Raw genomic sequence first — 19,097 nt, forward strand, 5'->3', positions numbered from 1 at the left:
GCCTCTCATAAGTGCTGAGATGACAGGCGTGAGCCACTGTGCCTGGCCAAAGCTGTTTTCTTCTGCTACTTGCTCGCTCTTGGATTCTTTCCCAAGCAAAGCCAAGATCCTGCCCTGCATCAATACATCATGGCACATATGGCTGCCAGGGAGGCAGAGAATGCCTGTCCCAAGACATCATGACACACACAGATACCAGGGGGGCAGAGAGTACCTGTGCCAGAGACGTCCAAACCAGGGTGGCTCCATCTTAAATAAAGGCCAAGTAAGAAAAAACCTTCTGAGTTACATTCCCAGGAAGTTGAACACTCTTGGTCCCAAGATATTTATCTTTCAGGGAACAAGTTAATGGTACTTACTCACTAAACCAAGAACTTAAAGAAATGTCTTGGTGTCCTGATACCTTAAGCACAAAACACACTGCTAGATTAAGAATAGGTGTTGCTTGAGCTGAGCATGGTGGCTCACGCCTGTAATCCCAGCACTTTGGGAGGCCAAGGCGGGTGGATCATGAGGTCAGGAGTTCAAGACCAGCCTGGCCAACATAGTGAAACCCTGTCTCAACTAAAAAAAAAAAAAAAAAAAAAAAAAAAAACAACAACAAAACTAGCCAGGCGTGGTGGCGGGTACTTGTAGTCCCAGCTTCTGGGGAGGCTGAGGCAGGAGAATCCCTTGAACCCAGCAGGTGGAGGTTGCAGTGAGCCGAGATCGCACTACTGAACTCCAGCTTCGGCAACAGAGTGAGACTTTGTATCAAAAAAAAAAAAAGACTAGGTTTTGCTTGAAAGGTAATAGCATATCCATAAATTCTTGCTGAAATTAATAGTTACACAAAAGAATAACAATGCTAAAAACCTGTCACAAGCTGATCACAAGCCTTTGTAATAAAGCAGGTAAGAACATTATTTGGCCTGGTGTGGTGGCTCAGGCCTGTAATCCCAGCCCTTTGGGAGGCAGAGGCAGGCAGATCGCTTGAGCCCAGGAATTTGAGACTAGCCTGGGCAATGTGGCAAAACCCTGTTTCTACAAAAATACAAAAATTAGCCTGGCATGGTGGCACGTGCCTACAGCTACGATCTCACCTACTCTGGAGGTGGAGGTGGGAGGATTGCTTGAGCCTGGGAGGTTGGGGCTGCAATGAGCTGAGATTGCACCACTGCCCTTCAGCCTGGGTGAGACAGCGAGACCGTCTCAAAAAACAAAAACAAAAAGCATTATTCTTAGTTCTGTCATCCTATATAAGCAAGCGTTGTATCTGAGGTGGGGGCATTCCTCCTCTTTCTTTCTGAGGACATCCTGCTCTGTAATAGAATAGTCTCTAATAAGCTATTTTAACTTCACAGTATGCTGTGATTTGCCCTGAATTCTGTCTTGTGTGAGACCCAAGAGCCTGCTCCTGGGGTCTGGGTTGAGATCAGTAACATCTGAAGACAGAATAAATTAATTTTTCTGTTTTTGTGTCATATCTAGATGCAAATATGTGATATCTACTTAGTTACAGATTAACCAGAACAGGTGCCAGGTGTGGCTTCTCAATTTTTTTTCTTTCCTTCTTTCTCTTTTTCCTTTTTCTTTCCTTTCTCTCTTTCTTTCTTCCTTTCCTTTCCTTTCTCTGTCTCTCTCTCTCTCTTTCTCTCTTGAGACAGACTCTTGCTCTATTGCCCAGGTTGGAGTGCAGTGGTGCAGTCTTGGCTCACTGCAACCTCTGCCTCCCAGGTTCAGGATATTCTCCTGCCTCAACCTCCTGAGTAGTTGGGATCACAGGCACCCACCATCACATCTGGCTAATTTTTGTATTTTTAGTACAGAGTTTCGCCATGTTGGCCAGGCTGGTCTCGAACTCCTGACTTCAGGTGATCTACCTGCCTCAGCCTCTCAAAGTGCTGGGATTACAGGCATGAGCCACTGTGCCCGGCCCTCAATTTTCTTATGTTATGTCTCTTACTTTTTGTTTTGAGACAGAGTCTTGCTTTGTCTCTCAGGCGAAAGTGCAGTGGTGTGATCTCTGCTCACTGCAACTTCTGCCTCTTGGGTTCAATCTATTCTCATGCCTCAGCCTCCCAAGTACCTGGGACTACAGGTGCCCACTACTACACCCTGCTAATTTTTGTATTTTTATTAGAGATGAAGTTTCACCATGTTGCCATGCTGGTCTTGAATTCCTGACCTCAAGTGATCCACCTGCCTTGGCCTTCCAAAATGCTGCGATTACAGGCGTGAGCCAGCACATCTGGCTAACGTCTCTTAATATTTTTTGCTTTTTTTTTTTTTTTGAGTCAGAGTCTCGCTCCGTCACCCAGGCTGTAGTGCAATGGCCATGATCTTGGCTCACTGAAACCTCTGCTTCCTGGGTTCAGGTGATTCTCCTGCCTCAGCCTCCCGAGTAGCTGGGATTATAGACATGTGCCTCCACGTCCGGCTGATTTTTGTGTTTTTAGTAGAGATAGTGTTTCACTATGTTGGCCAGGCTGGTCTGAAACTCCTGACCTCAGGTGATACACCTGCCTCGGCCTCCCAAAGTGGAGGGATTGCAGGTGTGTGCCCCTGCGCCCGGCCGGCTATGATGCATTAATCACTTAAGGTGAATAGTCAATGGCTGACACATGGAGAGCGCTCAACAGACAAGACGTGGACTCAGGTCTGCTACTATTACTGCTAAGCATAATGCTGCTTAGGTGATTGTCTTGGTCACAGAAGCACTGAATGTTCCTCAGATGTGAGCTGTATCCCCAGAGGAGTTCCAACCACACTTGCGTGCTCTGTGCCTGCCATCTGTCGGGATCCTCTGCTGGAGGGGTATTAAACGTGAGCAACGCCAAGCTCAAAGGTTGATCTTATTTGCAAACACACCACGGATTTCTGGGAACCATCTCCCCACTTCTCAGGAAGAGAGGCTTCATGAGAAACCACTCAGACCTGGTGGTGTTTTTATTTATGTTTTGGTTCTTTATGAAAAAGAGCAAAAAGAAAAAAAAGAGCAGCATGTGTAATAGACATATTTTGGGGTCTGGGCAATTTCCCAGGTAAAACCTCCCACCTGTTTTCTAAGCACTGAGCTTCCACAGACAGGGAAGAGCCCATGGTGCTTTGCTTGCACAACGTGTCACAGCGATGGGACCACGGATGGCACCGGGTCAACCCATCAGATGCTTTCTTCAGGTGTTACAGAAACAGGACAAACGGAGTCTGGTTAAGCTGGGTTGTTCCCTTGAACAGAGATGTTGTGGACTTGGAAGCTATGGGATGGAGGCTTTTTCCACGTGGACAGAGAAGTACAAAGTGCCCACCTGCAGAGAGAGAGACGGAGAACTACGAATTCCACGTGTAGGGGAAAAAGACTGGTAAGGGCTTGGGGTGGGGGTGAAGTGTGTGGGCGGGGGAGGCAGGGAGAGAGAGCAGTGTACTTCCACATTTGTTGGTAGATTGCAAAATAGGCCACGGATTTTTCCCTTCCTAGTAAGAGGCGGAATCAACTTCCCCACCCCTTGAATTTGGCCAGCCACGTGACTTTCGCCAATGAAGTCCCTTCTGTGGCAGAAGTGATGGCATGCCAATTTTGAGTTGAGACTTGAGGGGCCTTGTAGTTTTTGCTCTTCCTCTTGGAATCCTGTCTCTGCCATGTGAACAAGCTTGGGCCACTCTGCTGGAGGATCAGAGACAATGTGGAGGAGAGGCCAGTTGTCCCAGCTATGAGGCTATCCTAGTCCAGATAGCCCCTGGGCAATCTGCCAACTGAGCCCAGATGCAGGAGCGAGCCCTGCAGAGAACAGAAGAACTGCACAGCTGAGGCCAGCCCAAATGGATGACCCATGAAACTGCAAGCTAAATAAATGGCTGATTCAAGCCACTAAGTTTTGGGGAGGCAATCTGTTACACAGCAGATGCTGACTGTCACACCTATGGATTGCTGGAAAATTTCAAAGATCCTCATATTAAACTGTTCATTTTGTTTCTTCCTGAGCTACTGTAGTGAGTTTCTTTTGCAGGCAGCCCAAGGGGTTTATGAAATATAAACTGCTTGTTTAGGCAGCTTCCAGGCTTGTGCTGAGGTGGGAAGATGGGGTGCTGGCAGTTGGCAAAAGGAGAGAAAAGCACCTCCCAGAGCTTTCCACGGGAGGGGAACATCTCACAGACAAATGGCCAGGGAAGCAGCAGGGAGGAAGTCACATATGGAGTCTCTACCCAGGAGCCTCATTCTGTTCCCAAACCTATGATTCCCTTCACACCCTTCCTGGTATTACCTCCTCAGCTGATGGGATTGTTGCCCATGTTTCAGCTGGATATTCTCCGTCTGCAGTGGAGAGAGACAGAGACAGAGAGAAACCATTATTAACTGAATTATTATCCACTCCCCAAATTAATATGTAGTCCTAGCCCTCCAATACGACCATATTTGGAGACAGGTTCTTCAGGCATAATAAAGTTAAATGAAGTCATAAGCATGGGGCCTGGATCCACTAAGACTAGTGTCCTCATAAGAAGAGGAAGAGACACCAGGGATGAGCGCAGAGGAAAGGCCACGTGAGGACACAGCGAGAAGGTGGCCTTCTGCAAGCCACAGAGAGGGGCACCCAGGGACATCAAACTGGCTTCCACCTTAATCTGGGACTTCCAGCCTCCAGAACTGTGAGAAAATACATTTCTGTTGTTTAAGCCCCTCAGTCTGTGGCATTTTGTTACAGCAGCTGGAGAAAACTAATACAATCATCTTCATCATATGACTGAGGTTTACTGAAGGCTCACCACGTTCCAGACACGGTTCACAGCTCATGACTCTCACCATTTTACGTAATCCTCACTCCTATCCTTGGAAGGAGGTATAATCATATTCCTGGGTTTTTTTTTTTTCTTTTTTGGAGACAAACTCTCACTCTGTCTCCCAGGCCAGAGTGCACAGGTGCTGTCTTGGTTCACTGCAACCTCTGCCTCCCAGGTTCAAGCAATCCAATATCCTATATATAGAAATATAGATAGTGTATTGGCCCATCTGGTATACTGTGTATATTTCACCTGTTCACTGTGTTTCCTGATGGTATCTGCCACCAGGATGCAAGTTCCATGAGGGCAGGGACTTTCCGCAGTTTCTTCCCTTGGTAACCTCAGTGCCTAGTCACTCTGCAGATACGTGTAGGGGGACGAACATAGTACTTACCACATTCCAGGCACTGCTTTAAGTTTCTTAGAAATATTCAGTCACTGGCTGGGCGTGGTGGCTCACACCTGTAAGCCCAGCACTTTGGGAGGCTGAGGTGGGCAGATCATGAGATCAGGAGTTCGAGAACAGCCTGACCAACATGGTGAAACCCCGTCTCTACTAAAAATACAAAACTTAGCCAGCGTAGTGGTATACATCTGTAATCCCAGCTACTCAGGAGGCTGAGGCAGGAGAATCGCTTGAACCCAGGAGGCAGAGGTTGCAGTGAGCCGAGAAGGTGCCATTTTCATCCTGGGTGACAGAGTGAGACTCTGTCTCAAAAAAAAAAAAAAAAAAAAGAAGAAGAAGAAATATTCACTCATAGCAACCCAGAGTCAGGTGCCATTATTATCCTCACCATTTTGCGGATGGGCAAACTGAGGCACAGAGAAGGGAAGTGGCTTGCCCACAGCCTCCCTGGTAGTAAGTTACGGAGCTGGGACTTGAACCCAGGCAGCCCAGCTCTAGTGTCCTCTTCTATCTCATTGTTGCTGTGATCCCATTTTGGAAACGAATGAGTCAGATGGGCTCCTCAGGGGTCCCTGTCACCCTCCTTGACGGGGTTGTTGGTTTCATCTCTGTTTCCTTGTTGGGCAAGCTCAGTGCCTCATGGGGGCTGAGTGGATGTTGCCCAGTGCAGGGGGGTGAGGGACAGAAGTACCTTAGGCTCCGGATGATGGTGAAACACAAGCCTCCAATCAGCACCCCAGCTCCCGAGATTCCAGCCACGATGAGCGAAATGGCAGCACCTCCGGACAGGGACAGAGTGGGGTCTGGCTCCATGGGCTCTGCTTCTGTTGGCTGCATGATGGCTTCAGTGGACCAAGGAGGAGTGAGATTGGAGGAGCCATCTGCCCACCCTCCCTGCGCTCCCCTCCCTCCCGCCATTCCCCCTCCCAAGTGTCTCTTCAATCCATCCTTCTCTTCCATCCTCCAGCTCTCCAGCCCCCTCTCCTCCCTGCTCTCTTGCCCCAGTCCAGCGCCCACCCACCTTCCTTCCACCTGGAAGCCAGGAGGATCTTTCTAAAGCTCAAACCTGACCCTGTTCCTCCCCTGCTCAGAACCCTGCTTTGGCTCCCCAGCACCCTGGAGCAGAAGTCAGTTCCTCATATCAGCCTTCAGGGCCCTGCCACCTGGCCAGCCTCATCTCTCTCACTGCCCTGCCTTTACAGCCCTGCCACCCTGGACTCCACTCAATTTCCCAAGCTCACTCTTTTCTTTCTCTCTTGCCTCCAGGCCTGTCCATGCTGCACTCTCTCTCTGGAATGCATTTATGCCATTTCTCTCCCTTGGATTGCAGAATTCCTTTTTTTTTTTTTGGAGACAAGCGTCTCACTCTGTTGCCCAGGCTGGAGTAGAGTGGCACAATCTTGGCTAATTGCAACTTCCACCTCCTGAGTTCCAGTAATTCTTGTGTCTCAGCCACCCCGGTAGCTGGGATTACAGGTGTATGACACCATGTCCAGCTAATTTTTGTATTTTTAATAAAGATGGGGTTTCACCATGTTGGCCAGGCTGGTCTCGAACTCCTAGCCTCAAGTGATCCACCTGCTTCGACCTCCAAATGGTCTGCGCTAATTTTTTGTGTTTTTAGTAGAGACGGGGTTTATCCATGTTGGTCAGGCTGGTCTCGAACTCCTGATCTCAGGTGATCCGCCTGCCTCAGCCTCCCAAAGTGCTGAGATTACAGGCGTGAGCCACCACACCCGGCCTGTGTTTCTTCCAACAACCCTGCAGAGGTATATAGGATTACCCCTATTATACACACAAGGAAACTGGGGCTCAGAGAGAAGTCACTTGCCCTAAGTCACCCAGCCAGGAAGGCATGGGAACAGAGACTGAACTAAGTTTTGACCGGGTCCCAAACCACTTCTCTGATCCCAACAACCTGCTGTCAGTTTGACTGCCACTCAGGTCTCCATATACCTACTGCATATGGTAATAGTTACAATTAATAACGACAATGCTAATTGCAACAGTGATATTGGCTCACGGTTACTGAGCACCCATTAGTGTTCAGTAGGGCTAAGCATTATTATTTCAAGCTATTCACCTGCTTATCTCATTGAATACTCACAACTACACTCCAGGGTAGGCACTATTATCTTCCCAGAGTTATGGATGAGGAAACTGAGGCACAGAGAAGTCAAGACACTGGCTCAGAGTCACACAGCCAGGGATTCAAATTCCAAAGCCATTGCTTTGAACCACTCCTTAGATGATGATGATTTTTTTTTTTTTTTTTGGAGACAGAGTCTTCCTCCGTCACTCAGGCTGGAGTGCAGTGGTGCCATCACAGCTCACTGCAGCCTTAAACTCCTGGGCTCAACTGATCCTCCCATCACAGCCTCCCAAACAGCTGGGACTACAGGTGGTGCCACCACGCCTAATTAATTTTTTAGTTTTTTTTGTAGAGACAGATTCTCACTATGTTGTCCAGGTTGGTCTCTAACTTCTGGGCTTGAGTGATCCTCCCACCTCAGCCTCCCCAAAGTGCTGGGGTTACAGGTGTGAGCCACTGTGCCTGGCCCACTTCTTAGACTATGATCTGCATTTTTTGAAGGTATGTGCTGAGACTCAGTGAGGTGAAGAGGCTTCCCATGTTCATGTAGCCAGCAAATGGTTGGAGCCAAGGACCCAGGTGGCCTGGTCCAGATCCTGAGCTGGGCTTTCATTGTAGTTAACCTCTTTGAGCCTGTCATCTGAAAATGGCCTAATTGGCTGGGCATGGTGGCTCACTTCTGTAATCCCAGCAATTTGGGAGGCCAAGGTGGGCGGATCACTCAAGCCCAGGAGTTCAAGACCAGCCTGGCCAACACAGTGAAAACCCGTCTCTCCTAAAAATATAAAACTAGGCCAGGTGTGGAGGCACACGCCTGTAATCCCAGCTACTCGGGAGGCTGAGGCATGAGAATCACTTAAACCTGGGAGGCAAGGGTTGCAGGTGAGTTGAGATTGTGCCACTGCACTCCAGCCTGGGTGATGGAGCAGGACTCTGTCTCAAGAGGAAGAAGAAGGAGGAGGAGGAAGAGGATAAGGAAAACGAGGAGGAGGAGAAGGAGGAAGAAAGTGGCCTAATAATCCATAGCTTACCAGGTGGATGAAACATTGGAATGACATTTGCCTATAAAGGGTCTCACAGGGACTGCTCATAGAAGGTGGCTAAATGGAATCAGCAAGACTGCCCCAGGCTGGAGAGGGTGCAGGGCTCTTGGGTAGGGTGGGGGACTCACTTGGCAGTGAGATGGTCACAGGCGCAGAGACCAGCTGTTCCTTGCTGTTTGTGGCTGTGCACATATAGGTGCCCAACTGCTCCGTGGACAACCGCCGGATGAACAGCCTCTCTCCTTTTCCGCAGGGCACCCCATTGTGGGTCCAGCTCACCACAGGCTCAGGGTTCATTATCACCATCCACTGCAGGATCACAGAATAGTTGAGCTCAGTCTGGATGACGCCCTCAAAAGCGGCTGGGAATGTCTTCAGTTGCGCTGGTGGGAAGCTGTCTGTGCAAACAGGGAACAAGGCCACAAGAGTGGAGACCACTCAGAAAAGCTGGGTATGTCTTCTGCCCACCATAGAGATGTTCATTCTTTTTTTTTTTTTTTGAGACGGAGTTTCACTCTTGTTACCCAGGCTGGAGTGCAATGGCGCGATCTCGGCTCACCGCAACCTCCGCCTCCCGGGTTCAGGCAATTCTCCTGCCCCAGCCTCCTGAGTCGCTGGGATTACAGGCACGCGCCACCATGCCCAGCTAATTTTTCGTATTTTTAGTAGAGACGGGGTTTCACCGTGTTGACCAGGATGGTCTCGATCTCTTGACCTCGTGATCCACCCGCCTCGGCCTCCCAAAGTGCTGGGATTACAGGCTTGAGCCACCGCGCCTGGCCACGAGATGTTCATTCTTTCATGTGTTCATTCATTCATTCGTCCAAGAATGTGTTTGAAGAGCCCAGTCTGTGCCCAGTGTCCCCAGTCTAACCCCTTCCCCTTCCCACTTCAGTGGCCAGCACCTGCATCCTGTTGCCTGAGGGTCTTCAATGGCGGCCAAAGCCTACTCTGCCCATGGAGGCAGCAGGCTGGAAGTGCTGGGGAATGAGCACACCTGGGAGCAGCCTTCCACAATGCTGGGCACAGGTTGGCGTATAAATACCCCAGATCCCTCGCTGTCACATGGGATAACTCTGCAGAGTCGTTCCACACCAGGGCCCTGACTTCCCCAGTGGGACTGTGCTCTAGCTGCCCACAGTAAGCAGGTTGGGAACACAGCTCTTATTATTTCCTGCCTTCTCTGCCTAACTTCCTCATTCTCCAGTTCCTTGCACCTCTCAAACAGACTATTTGACCTTAAATCCTCGGCTCTGGATCTGGGTGAACCAAATCTAGGACTCTGAGGCTCTAGGGCTCAGGGGCTCAGCAGTGATGAAACAGACACAGTCACTACCCTCATGAAACTTATGATTGAGTGACGAGAGAGTCAATAAACAGACCAATAAATACATATGGTGGTGGTAAGTGCTGTGAGGAAAACTGCAGAGAGATGAGGGGTTGGACTGCGGGTGGGGTAAGCCCATTTCAGGTAAAGCAGATCAAGGAGGGCCTCTTTGAGGAGCTAATGTTTGAGCAGAGTCCTGAAGAAGCAGAGGAAGGAGCCATGTGGATTCCTAAGGAAAATACCCCTCCTGGGTTCAAGCGATTCTCCTGCCTCTGCCTCCTTATAGCTGGGATTACAGGCACCCACCACCACGCCCGACTAATTTTTGTATTTTTAGTAGAGATGGGGTTTCACCATGTTGGCCAGGCTGGTCTTGAACTCCTGACCTCAGGTGATCCACCCGCCTTGGCCTCCCAAAGTGCTGGGATTACAGGTGTGAGCCACTGCGCCTGACCATCGATTGGGCCCTTGCTATGAGCCAAGTACACATGGGTAAAGGTGTTTGGGCCACAGGGGCGGAGCTCTCATGGCTTGGTGCTGTCCTGATGGTAGTGAGTTCTCGTGAGATCTGATTGTTGTAAAATGTGGCAATTCCCCCGATTCTCTCTTGCTCCTGTTCTCACCACGAGAGACACCTGCTCCTCCTTTGCCTTCCACTATGAGTAGAAGCTCCCTGGGGACTCCCTGGAAGCTGAGCAGATGCTGGCACCATGCTTCTACCTGTGAAACCATGAGCCAATTAAACCTCTTTAAAAAAATAAAATAAATAACCCTGTCTTAGGTACGTCTTTATAGCAATGCAAGAACAACCTAACACAATGTCAATGACAAAAAATAGCTACAACACATTATAACTCCTCTCCTTAAGAGGTGGGACCTATTTTCCTCCTGTTGAAGCTGGGCTGGCCATGTGACTTGCTTTGGTCAATAGAAGGTGGCGGAAGTGATGGCAGTCAGTTTCCAGCCTGGGCCTGAAGGAGTTTTGCAGCCTCACCTCTTGTTCCTCTTTCATTGCTGAGTGAACAAGCCCGGGATAGCCGGCTGGAGGACGGGAGGCTCTATGGCCCACTCACCCCCATCACTCCAGTCACCAGCCAGGCCATCGCCAGGCACATGATGGAGGCCATTCTGGACCAGCTAACACCCAGACACCCCAACAGCTGACCACAAGAACTATCCAGCTAGATAAGTGATTGATATTTTAAGTTTTGGGGTGGTTTGTTGGGGAGCGATTGATAACTAGCACAGAATGTGTCCTGGTGGGCTCTTCTGGGGTCCAGTGGGTCTGCTTTCTGAGAAGTCAGTCCCTCCCATGTTGGGGCTCCACTCACTCTTGACATGGATCTGCTCTGTCGCACTCCTGCGCCCCCTGCTGGTTTCCAGCACGACGGTGTAGCTGCCCGAGTCCTGAGCCGTCACGTTTCGAATGACCAGGCTGCCTTGGGTGCCCAGCATCTCCCGGCCAGTGTGGGCAGGTCCTGGGAGGCCCTCCGGGGAGAATATCATGGCTGCTGGCTGGGCGTCATGCCCTCGGAACCAAGACGTGGTGAAAATGCCATCGAGTCTTCTGGGGACAGAAAGGTGGGCACTGGCTCCTTCGGTCCAGGTGTTCAGCTGTGTTGAGAAGGGCAGCTCCGAGAAGGCAGAGCAGGTGCAGGATGTGAGCAGGATGCCTTGGAGGAGCAGGGAAGGAGGAGACAAGGGGGGCAAGTGAGAACAAAGGCGAAATGCTGTCCGTGCCAGTGACCATTCCCAAGCCGCTGAGAGTGAGTGTGGGGCATCGAGAGCTGACGATGACAGTGACGATAATGATAAACGTAGAGGAGAACACTCACAGAGAACACTCACTAGCACCCACCACAAGCCTGACTCTGTTCTAAGTTTCCAGCCTGGTTGTGTATCACCTCACTGGTTCCTCTCCTTGACCCTATGGAGCACACAGTTGTATTACACTGGATGTTGCAAAAAGTGGTTTTCTACCTTCTCTGCTCCACTCTGCTGCCTGAAAGGCTGACTTCTCTGAGCTGTGTTGCTGGGGTCCCCTTACCTTTTGCTGCGGGTTAGTTTCTGTCAGTGGTGCACTGGCAGAAGAGAGGGCAGCCGGGGAGTGAGCTTGAAGGGAGTAGTCCCACAGTTGGCTGGGTCCCTCTGTTCCAGCCCACAGCTCCTGCTGAGTGGCCCTCTCCATACACTACTGATGTCTTCCGGTTCTGGGATCTGCTTTTCTCCTTATAGCTTCCAGCCTGAGGGAGGTAATAGCTCCCTGCTGTTGCTAGGCCCTGGGTGCTGCATTATCCCATGCTCTTCCTATCCCTCACCTGCACCTCTGCTGCAAATAGTCCCTGTCTTAAACTCTCCTTACCACTCCCTTAGAGTAGACCAACTGTTTCTTGCCTCAACCCTGACTGACACGACTACGGTACCCCATTTAGATGAGGAAGCAGAGACTAAGAGAATCTGAAACATTTTCCCAGGATGTCATAGGTGGTAAACAGCAGAACCATGATCCACATGCAGGCAGTCAAAATTCTCAGCTACTAAACTATCCTGCCCAACTCCTGCCTTAGTTTCTCTCACGTCCTCTCATTCAATTTCCATATTGCTTGGAACTTGGAGTTGAACCCCTGGAGTTTGGTTCCAGATCCCACACAGTTACCCAACCTGCTCTTCTTTCTCTCACTGGAATGGTGTGGTAGGAATACAAGCTCTAGCCATAAAGACTAAAAAAAAATTATGTAAAATGAAAAAAAAACCAAAACACCTGAAAGGTTAAAAAAAATCCCCAACACTCCCAAAGTCAAAAGAACGACAACCAGGAGAAACTCATTCTAACTGACGTCATAGACAAAGAGCTCGTATCACTAATATATAAAGAGCTCCTCGAAATTAATAAGAAAAATATCAGCAACCCAGCAGAAAAATACACACAGCATATGAATAGGCAGTTCATAGAAAAGAAAACTATCTCTCAATGTAGGGAAAATGCTCAATTCTACTCATAGTAAGATAAATGTAAATGAAAACAAGCTGAGATAACCTTTTCAGCAAAGATCCAAAAGCTTGATGATGACTTGTTGTGTTGTGATGCTGAGGGCAACAGGAACACCTATGCTTTCCTGGTACGTGCCCTGCAGAGGGCAATCTGGTAAAGTCCTTCAAAATTACAAATTCTTTTTTTTTTTTTTTTTTTTTTTGAGATGGAGTTTCGCTCTTGTTACCCGGACTGGAGTGCAATGGCGCGATCTTGGCTCACCGCAGCCTCCGCCTCCTGGGTTCAGGCAATTCTCCTGCCTCAGCCTCCCCAGCAGCTGGGATTACAGGCACGCGCCACCATGCCCAGCTAATTTTTTTGTATTTTTAGTAGAGACGGGGTTTCACCATGTTGACCAGGATGGTCTCGATCTCTTGACCTCATGATCCACCCGCCTCGGCCTCCCAAAGTGCTGGGATTACAGGCTTGAGCCACCTCGCCCGGCCCCAAAATTACAAATTCTTGTATCCTTTGACCCTCTAATTAAATGTCAGGGACGCGTTCTATAGATAAGACTTTCACAGAACAAAATGACCAGTTCACAGTGTTGCCACACCCTATTTACAATAGCAAAAGATTGGAAATACCCAACACTTCAACAATAGGGGACTGATGAAATAAATAATGGTTCACTTATTTCATAAATGTAATCACTTATTTTAAAGCTCTCTTAAAAAAGTAATATAATAGATGGTAACTTTTAAGGGTCAGAAATATCCATTTACAGAATGCATGTTAAAACATCAGCTTTCTTCTTGGTTAAACGAATGAGATGTGGTGGCTGGAGATACCCACTCCCAGGAGCTCATCACCAGATACAAACACTCTGGGCTCTGGAAGCGGGTGTGAGGTCTCAGAAGCAGCTTTGGGTGATCGGCTGACACTGCATGCTGGCTGAGGCTGAGTGCCAGGGACCATGCAAAGCCCTTCCAACTTGGTATCCTGACCAGGATACCTCATTGAGCCCCTCAACAACTCTGAAGTTGGTGCTGGTCTGTTTTACAGGGAAAGAAACTAAGGGAAAGCAAGTTTGAGTCTTAGATTCAGAGTCATAGTGGAGAGCTGGGAGTTGTGGGGGTCACTCATTGCCCACCTCCCACCTCGATTGAGTTAATCTCCAAGTCAGCAGCTGGTGTGACCTACCTACCTTCCTTCCTTCCTTCCCTCCCTCCCTCCCTCTTTCCCTCCCTTCTTTCTTTCTCCTTCCCTCCTTTCTTTCTTTCCTTCTTTCTCTCTCTCTCTCCCTCCCTCCCTTCCTTTCTCTCTCTGTGTCTCTCTTTCTCGACGGACTCTTGCTCTGTTGCCAGGCTGGAGTACGGTAGTGTGATCTTAGCTCACTGCGGCCCCCACCTCCTGGGTTCCAGTGATTCTCCTGTCTCAGCCTCCCAAGTGGCTGGGACTACAGGCGTGTGCCAACACACTCAGCTAATTTCTGTTTTTTTAGTAGAGACAGGGTTTCACCATGTTGGCCATGATGGTCTCGATCTCTTGACCTCATGATCCGCTTGCCTCGGCCTCCCAAAGTGCTGGGATCACAGGCGGGAGCCACCGCACCTGGCCTTGAAAAACAAGTTTCTAAAAGCTAGTTGCTATTTTATCCAGTGATATAGCCAATTCCCAAAGTGCCCCACCCTCTCTGTCCCCACCCCAGGAAGATCCAGCAGCACACAGCATGCCTTTTTTCCAACTTACAACGACAGCAGCCAAGGAGAAACTTTCCCAACTGCTTTTCTTTCCTTCCTCCCCTCTGCCCTCTGCCCTGAGAGAAGCCTCAGACAACAGCTCTGATGAAATGGGGAAGAGGACCATCATGTCCCTTTCCTCCTTCCAGTGTGACACAGGCCTGAGCTGGGGACACAGCAAAGCTTTGAACTGGGTGGACTTTGGGTTTTAAAACTACACAGAACTGAACTTGTAAGACCTGGAACAGGAAGTAATTCAGTCACTGTCTGAGAGACAGGTGTATGTGGTCTCTGGCAAGTGTTGTCTGGGAAGCCAGCCCACCTGCCTTCAAATCTTCATTCTGCCACTTCCATGTGTGCGACCCGGAGAGGGCACATGGCCTCTCTGAACCTCAGTTTCCCCTTCTGTGACATAGGGATCATCCAGCCCTGATCTCAAAGGGTTGTGATAACAGTTAAATGTTACTACATGATAGCACTTAGAATGGGCTGACAGGCTGGGCGCAGTGGCTCACACCTGTAATCCTGACACTCGGGGAGGCTGAGGCAGGAGGATCGCTTGAGCCCAGGAGTTCAAGACTAGTCTGGGCAACATAGTTAAGACCTCATCTTTACTTAAAGATAAAAAATATATATAGCTGGGTTTGGTGGCGCATACCTGTGGTCCCAGCTACACAGGACACTGAGGCAGGAGAATGGCTTGAACCCAGCAAGAGGAAGCTGCAGTAAGCCATTGTCATGCCACTGCACTCTAGCCTGGACAACAGAGCAAGACCTTGTCACAAACAAACACCGCAAGCGGGCTGGTACGCAGACCTGTTCAGTCACGGCGACCTTCTATTACGGCTGATGTTATTTTATTATTGTTATTACTTATATTGATTATTACTAGGTTGTGGATTGCTGGGGTGAGACAGGGCACCTGGTGGAAGGGGGCTGGGCTGGGGTCCCGAATTCTGATCCCACCCCTTGCCAGCCCTGAGATCTTCGGTAGGTGACCTGGTCCCCTCTTTGAGCCTCACTTCCCTTCTTCCTAAAAGAAGCCAATAGGATCATCTCTTGCGTCAGGGTGGCCTTCAAGAGTTCCGGTAAGTTGGTAGCCTGAGCTTCTTGGGCCTCAAACTGCCCAGGGTCGAAGCTCTGAGTGGGGCGATTTGGATATGGACAGACTCTCTCCTCCTTGTTGTCCCTCCCCGTGGTGAAGCAGCTGTCTCCAACGCACCTGTTAAAAGCAGCTTCCTCCAGGCAGGGGTGTGGCCGGAGCTGACGTCCACAGGACTCCTCATCTCGAATTCTGTCCAGGGACCGTGCAGAGAAGGTCTCTTCCTCACACGTCTGGTCTTTATAGACCTGCGCAGTCGCGTCTGCAGCCTCGGCCCCGCCCTGCAGGACCCCGGCCACAATGACCACGCCCACCCTGGCCACGTCCCCTTGTGACTTTTTGAGTTAGCTGGGAAGTCACCTCCAGCTGCACCCTTCTCTAGCACTGGGTCAGTGGTGGCGGTGGGTGGGGACCAGACCGGGACAGGGTTTCTGGGGAGGAGGACCTGAGGTTTTGCTCTCATTCCTTCACGCTACAACCCCTGCCGGGAGATGGAGGGAGGAGCAGAATCGCCCGATCATTCACATCAAAGGCAAGGAATGGCCAAAGGTCACCTGGTAGGAGGTGAAGGGGCCTTCTGCTGGCCTCCTGGGTTCTCTCCTGGACTCTGAACCACAGCTTTCTTCCTCTGTAATGAGAAAATGTTTATTTCATGTGTACATTAAAAATTTCCAGAGAAGCCAAAAAGAAGTATTCACTCCCTGCCTTGTCATTTCTGGAAAGATTGTGGGGAGATACTTTACTGCATATTCATTGATATATTGTTCTGCTAAGAAAATTTAAAACAAAATGAAGGTGTTAATAATAGTGCCTGCCCCAGAGTCAGAGGGGACCGTAGACACAAGGTGGTTGGCGTTGTGCCTAGTCACATAGTAGGTGCTTGATGAATGTCAGTCACTATGAAGTCAGTGCTAATTATAATTTGATATCTAAGATGTCCTGGAGGCGTGTTCAGAATCCCGGTATCAGGACCTTGCTCAGACTATATCCTGAATTTTAGATTCTAGAAGGATAAGCCACACTACACTAACTAGCTCCTTTTTCCTCACCATTTTCACTCCCCAGGCCCGTTTTTTCCTCCTCAAATTAATAATTATATTGCTCGAACCAATCGCTGGTGTTTACTCAACACCTACTATATGCTGGACACAGCATTAGCCCTGTAAGAGCGTTGACTAATTGGATCCTCATACTAACCTCCAGGAGTAGATATGAGCGTCCTCATTTTCCAGTGGCGTACAGGCGCGGAGTAACTCGCCTACCGTCACACAGCCGTTCACAGGGGCTTTCTGCAGGATTTTGGAGGGCGCCAGCTCAGGGCCTTTGCATGTGCTCTTCCCTTTCTTAGACCCTTATTCATGTAATCTCAAAGCCGACTATCTCATTATTTTGGCTTAATTCACACACATCACCTCCTCACAAAGGCCTTTCCTAATGTCTGCTGCAACTCAGGCCCCCAGCTCTTTGCTAGCAAGCCACACTGTGTTGTTTTCTTCTTGACATCATTTACCGCTCTCTTAGATGATTTCTTTGTCCACTTGTGTTATGTCTCTCCTCCTTAGTCTCACCCCTCCAACTTAAACGTCAGATCCAGGAGGGTAGGGGTGTTAATCTGGTGTGTGGCTGTGCCCCTGGTGACTAGAACAGTGCCTTGCACGTAACAAGTGCTCAATACATTTTTTTTTTTTTTTTTTTTTGAGATGGGGTCTCACTCTATCAGCCACGCTGGAGTGCAGTGGCACAATCAGCTTTCTGCAGACTGAACCTTCTGGATTCAAGCAATAATCCTGCCTCGGTCTCCTGAGTAGCTGGGACTTGTCCTTCCATCTTGGAACCACTTTCAATCCATGCGCCCAGCTTCAAGCAGACCCTGAGCAATCTCTGGAAATCTGTTTATTTCTCTTTGGTCAGTTCCTGGTTCCAATTTTCTCAGCAGGCTTTCCAGCCTTTACTGCCATATGCAAAGCCTAGGTCACTCTCATAATCATACCTGAGAACCAGCTCGGCTTTCTCTGGTTAAATTTCACTCATTGGGTCTGAACTACCACTCCTAGCCCATTTTAACATTTTTTTGTAGAGACAGGGTCTCACTGTATTACCCAGGCTGGTCTCGAACTTCTGGGCTCAAGTGATCCTCCTGCCTCAGCCTCCCAGAGTGCTGGGATTACAGGCATGAGCCACCGCGCCAGCCAACATGTTTTCTTTTTAGTGAATAAATGGATGAAGGGCAAGTGAGTGAGATGGAGTGTCCAGACTTGAACTCCGATCTGTCTGACTCAGAAGCTCATGCTTTTCCCTCCCAGAGAGGTTCAGGTTCCACCCAGGGGCTAAGGTTCACCCATGAGTTGTCAATAAGTCATCATCAGATGACACAGTTAATTCTTATTAGCATTTGCTAAAGTGCTTCTTTTACGGTTGGTCTGAAGGCCTCTGCTGGCGTGATGAGCGAGGCCAGGAGACCACTGATAGGCAAAAAGTAAATATCTGCAGTGCAGTTAATAGCCGTTATGCTGTAAGGTTCTGGGGTTTCTGCCCAGCCAGCATTCACTCTCTTTTATCCAGGTAACTGCACCTGGAGTTCCCTTTGGAAACCAACTTCCTCATGGCTCCAAGGAGGTGAGGGGCCTAGGACTGGCCAATCAGAGCACTGCATCCCCTGACAACAGTGATTTATGGAGAATTGCTTGGGTTCAAGCAATTCCCTGCCTCAGCCTCCTGAGTAGCTGGGATTACAGGCACCTGCCACCATGCTAGACTAATTTTTGTATTTTTAGTAGAGATGAGGTTTCACCATCTTGAACTCCTGACCTGGCCTTGGTACCCAGAACAGGCCAAGGAGAAAGCAGTCTTAGGGATTTTATTGGAACTCTGGGGAATAAAGCATTTTTTCTTTTTAAAAATTTCTTATTTTTATTTTTATTTATTTATTTTTTGAGATGAGTCTTGCTCTGTCACCCAGGCTGGAGTACAGTGGCATGATCTTGGCTCACTGCAACCTCCGCCTCTTGGTTTAAGCAATTCCCTGTTTCAGCCTCCCGAGTAGCTGGGACTACAGTCACTAGTCACCATGCCTGCCTAATTTTTCTTATTTTTAGTAGAGATGAGGTTTTACCATCTTGACCAGGCTGATCTTGAACTCCTGACCTTGTGATCCACCTACTTTGGCCTCCCAAAGTTCTGGGATTACAGGCGTGAGCCACTGTGCCCGGCCCTGTTTTTAAAGTTTTATTTATTTATTTAGAGATAGAGTCTTGCTCTGTTGCTCAAGCTGGAGTGCAGTGGTGTGATCTCGGCTCACTGCAACCTCCATCTCTCAGGTTTAAGAGATTCTCATGCCTCAGCCTCCAGATTAGCTGGGATTACAGGCATGTGCCATGATGCCTGGCTAATTTTTTTTATTTTTAGTAGAGACAGTCTTTCACTATGTTGCCCAGGCTGGTCTTGAACTCCTGGCCTTCAATGATCCGCCTGCCTTGGCCTCCCAAAGTGCTGGGATTATAGGTGTGAGCCACTGCGCCCAGCCTAAAAGCATTTTTTCTTTCTTCTGGGTTTGCTGAGCTGCAGAAATCTCAATGTGCAGCTGCTGGGACCATCTTTCTATTGTGGGTAGAGAGGCTACCTAAGAACGAGGTCAACACATATGAAAGTATAGTCAG

The 19,097-nt window shown here is 49.1% G+C and overlaps 1 protein-coding gene across 9 annotated transcripts; it reads right to left on the minus strand.

Annotated features, from left to right (window-relative positions):
- Positions 1-2,895: 2,895 nt before the first annotated feature.
- Positions 2,896-16,110, minus strand: IGSF23 (immunoglobulin superfamily member 23). Of its 9 annotated transcripts, none has more exons than XM_032262713.1 (6): positions 15,562-16,102; positions 10,958-11,299; positions 8,428-8,697; positions 5,856-5,995; positions 4,242-4,291; positions 2,896-3,287 (listed from the first exon to the last, which is right to left on the minus strand). In XM_032262713.1, the coding sequence occupies exons 1-6, from the start codon at positions 15,902-15,904 to the stop codon at positions 3,191-3,193; spliced, it is 1,242 nt and encodes a 413-aa protein (XP_032118604.1). In that variant the 5' UTR covers positions 15,905-16,102; the 3' UTR covers positions 2,896-3,190. The 9 variants fall into 9 exon arrangements, with proteins under 9 accessions (XP_032118604.1, XP_032118608.1, XP_032118612.1 ...); XM_032262717.1 differs by having other exon boundaries at positions 5,856-6,006; positions 15,562-16,094; XM_032262712.1 differs by lacking the exon at positions 2,896-3,287 and adding an exon at positions 3,381-3,643 and having other exon boundaries at positions 15,562-16,110.
- Between the last annotated feature and the right edge of the window lie 2,987 nt (positions 16,111-19,097).

The sequence above is a fragment of the Sapajus apella genome, unplaced genomic scaffold, assembly GCF_009761245.1.
Source record: "Sapajus apella isolate SASKATOON/1434 unplaced genomic scaffold, GSC_monkey_1.0 scaffold130, whole genome shotgun sequence".
Taxonomy (NCBI): domain Eukaryota; kingdom Metazoa; phylum Chordata; class Mammalia; order Primates; family Cebidae; genus Sapajus; species Sapajus apella.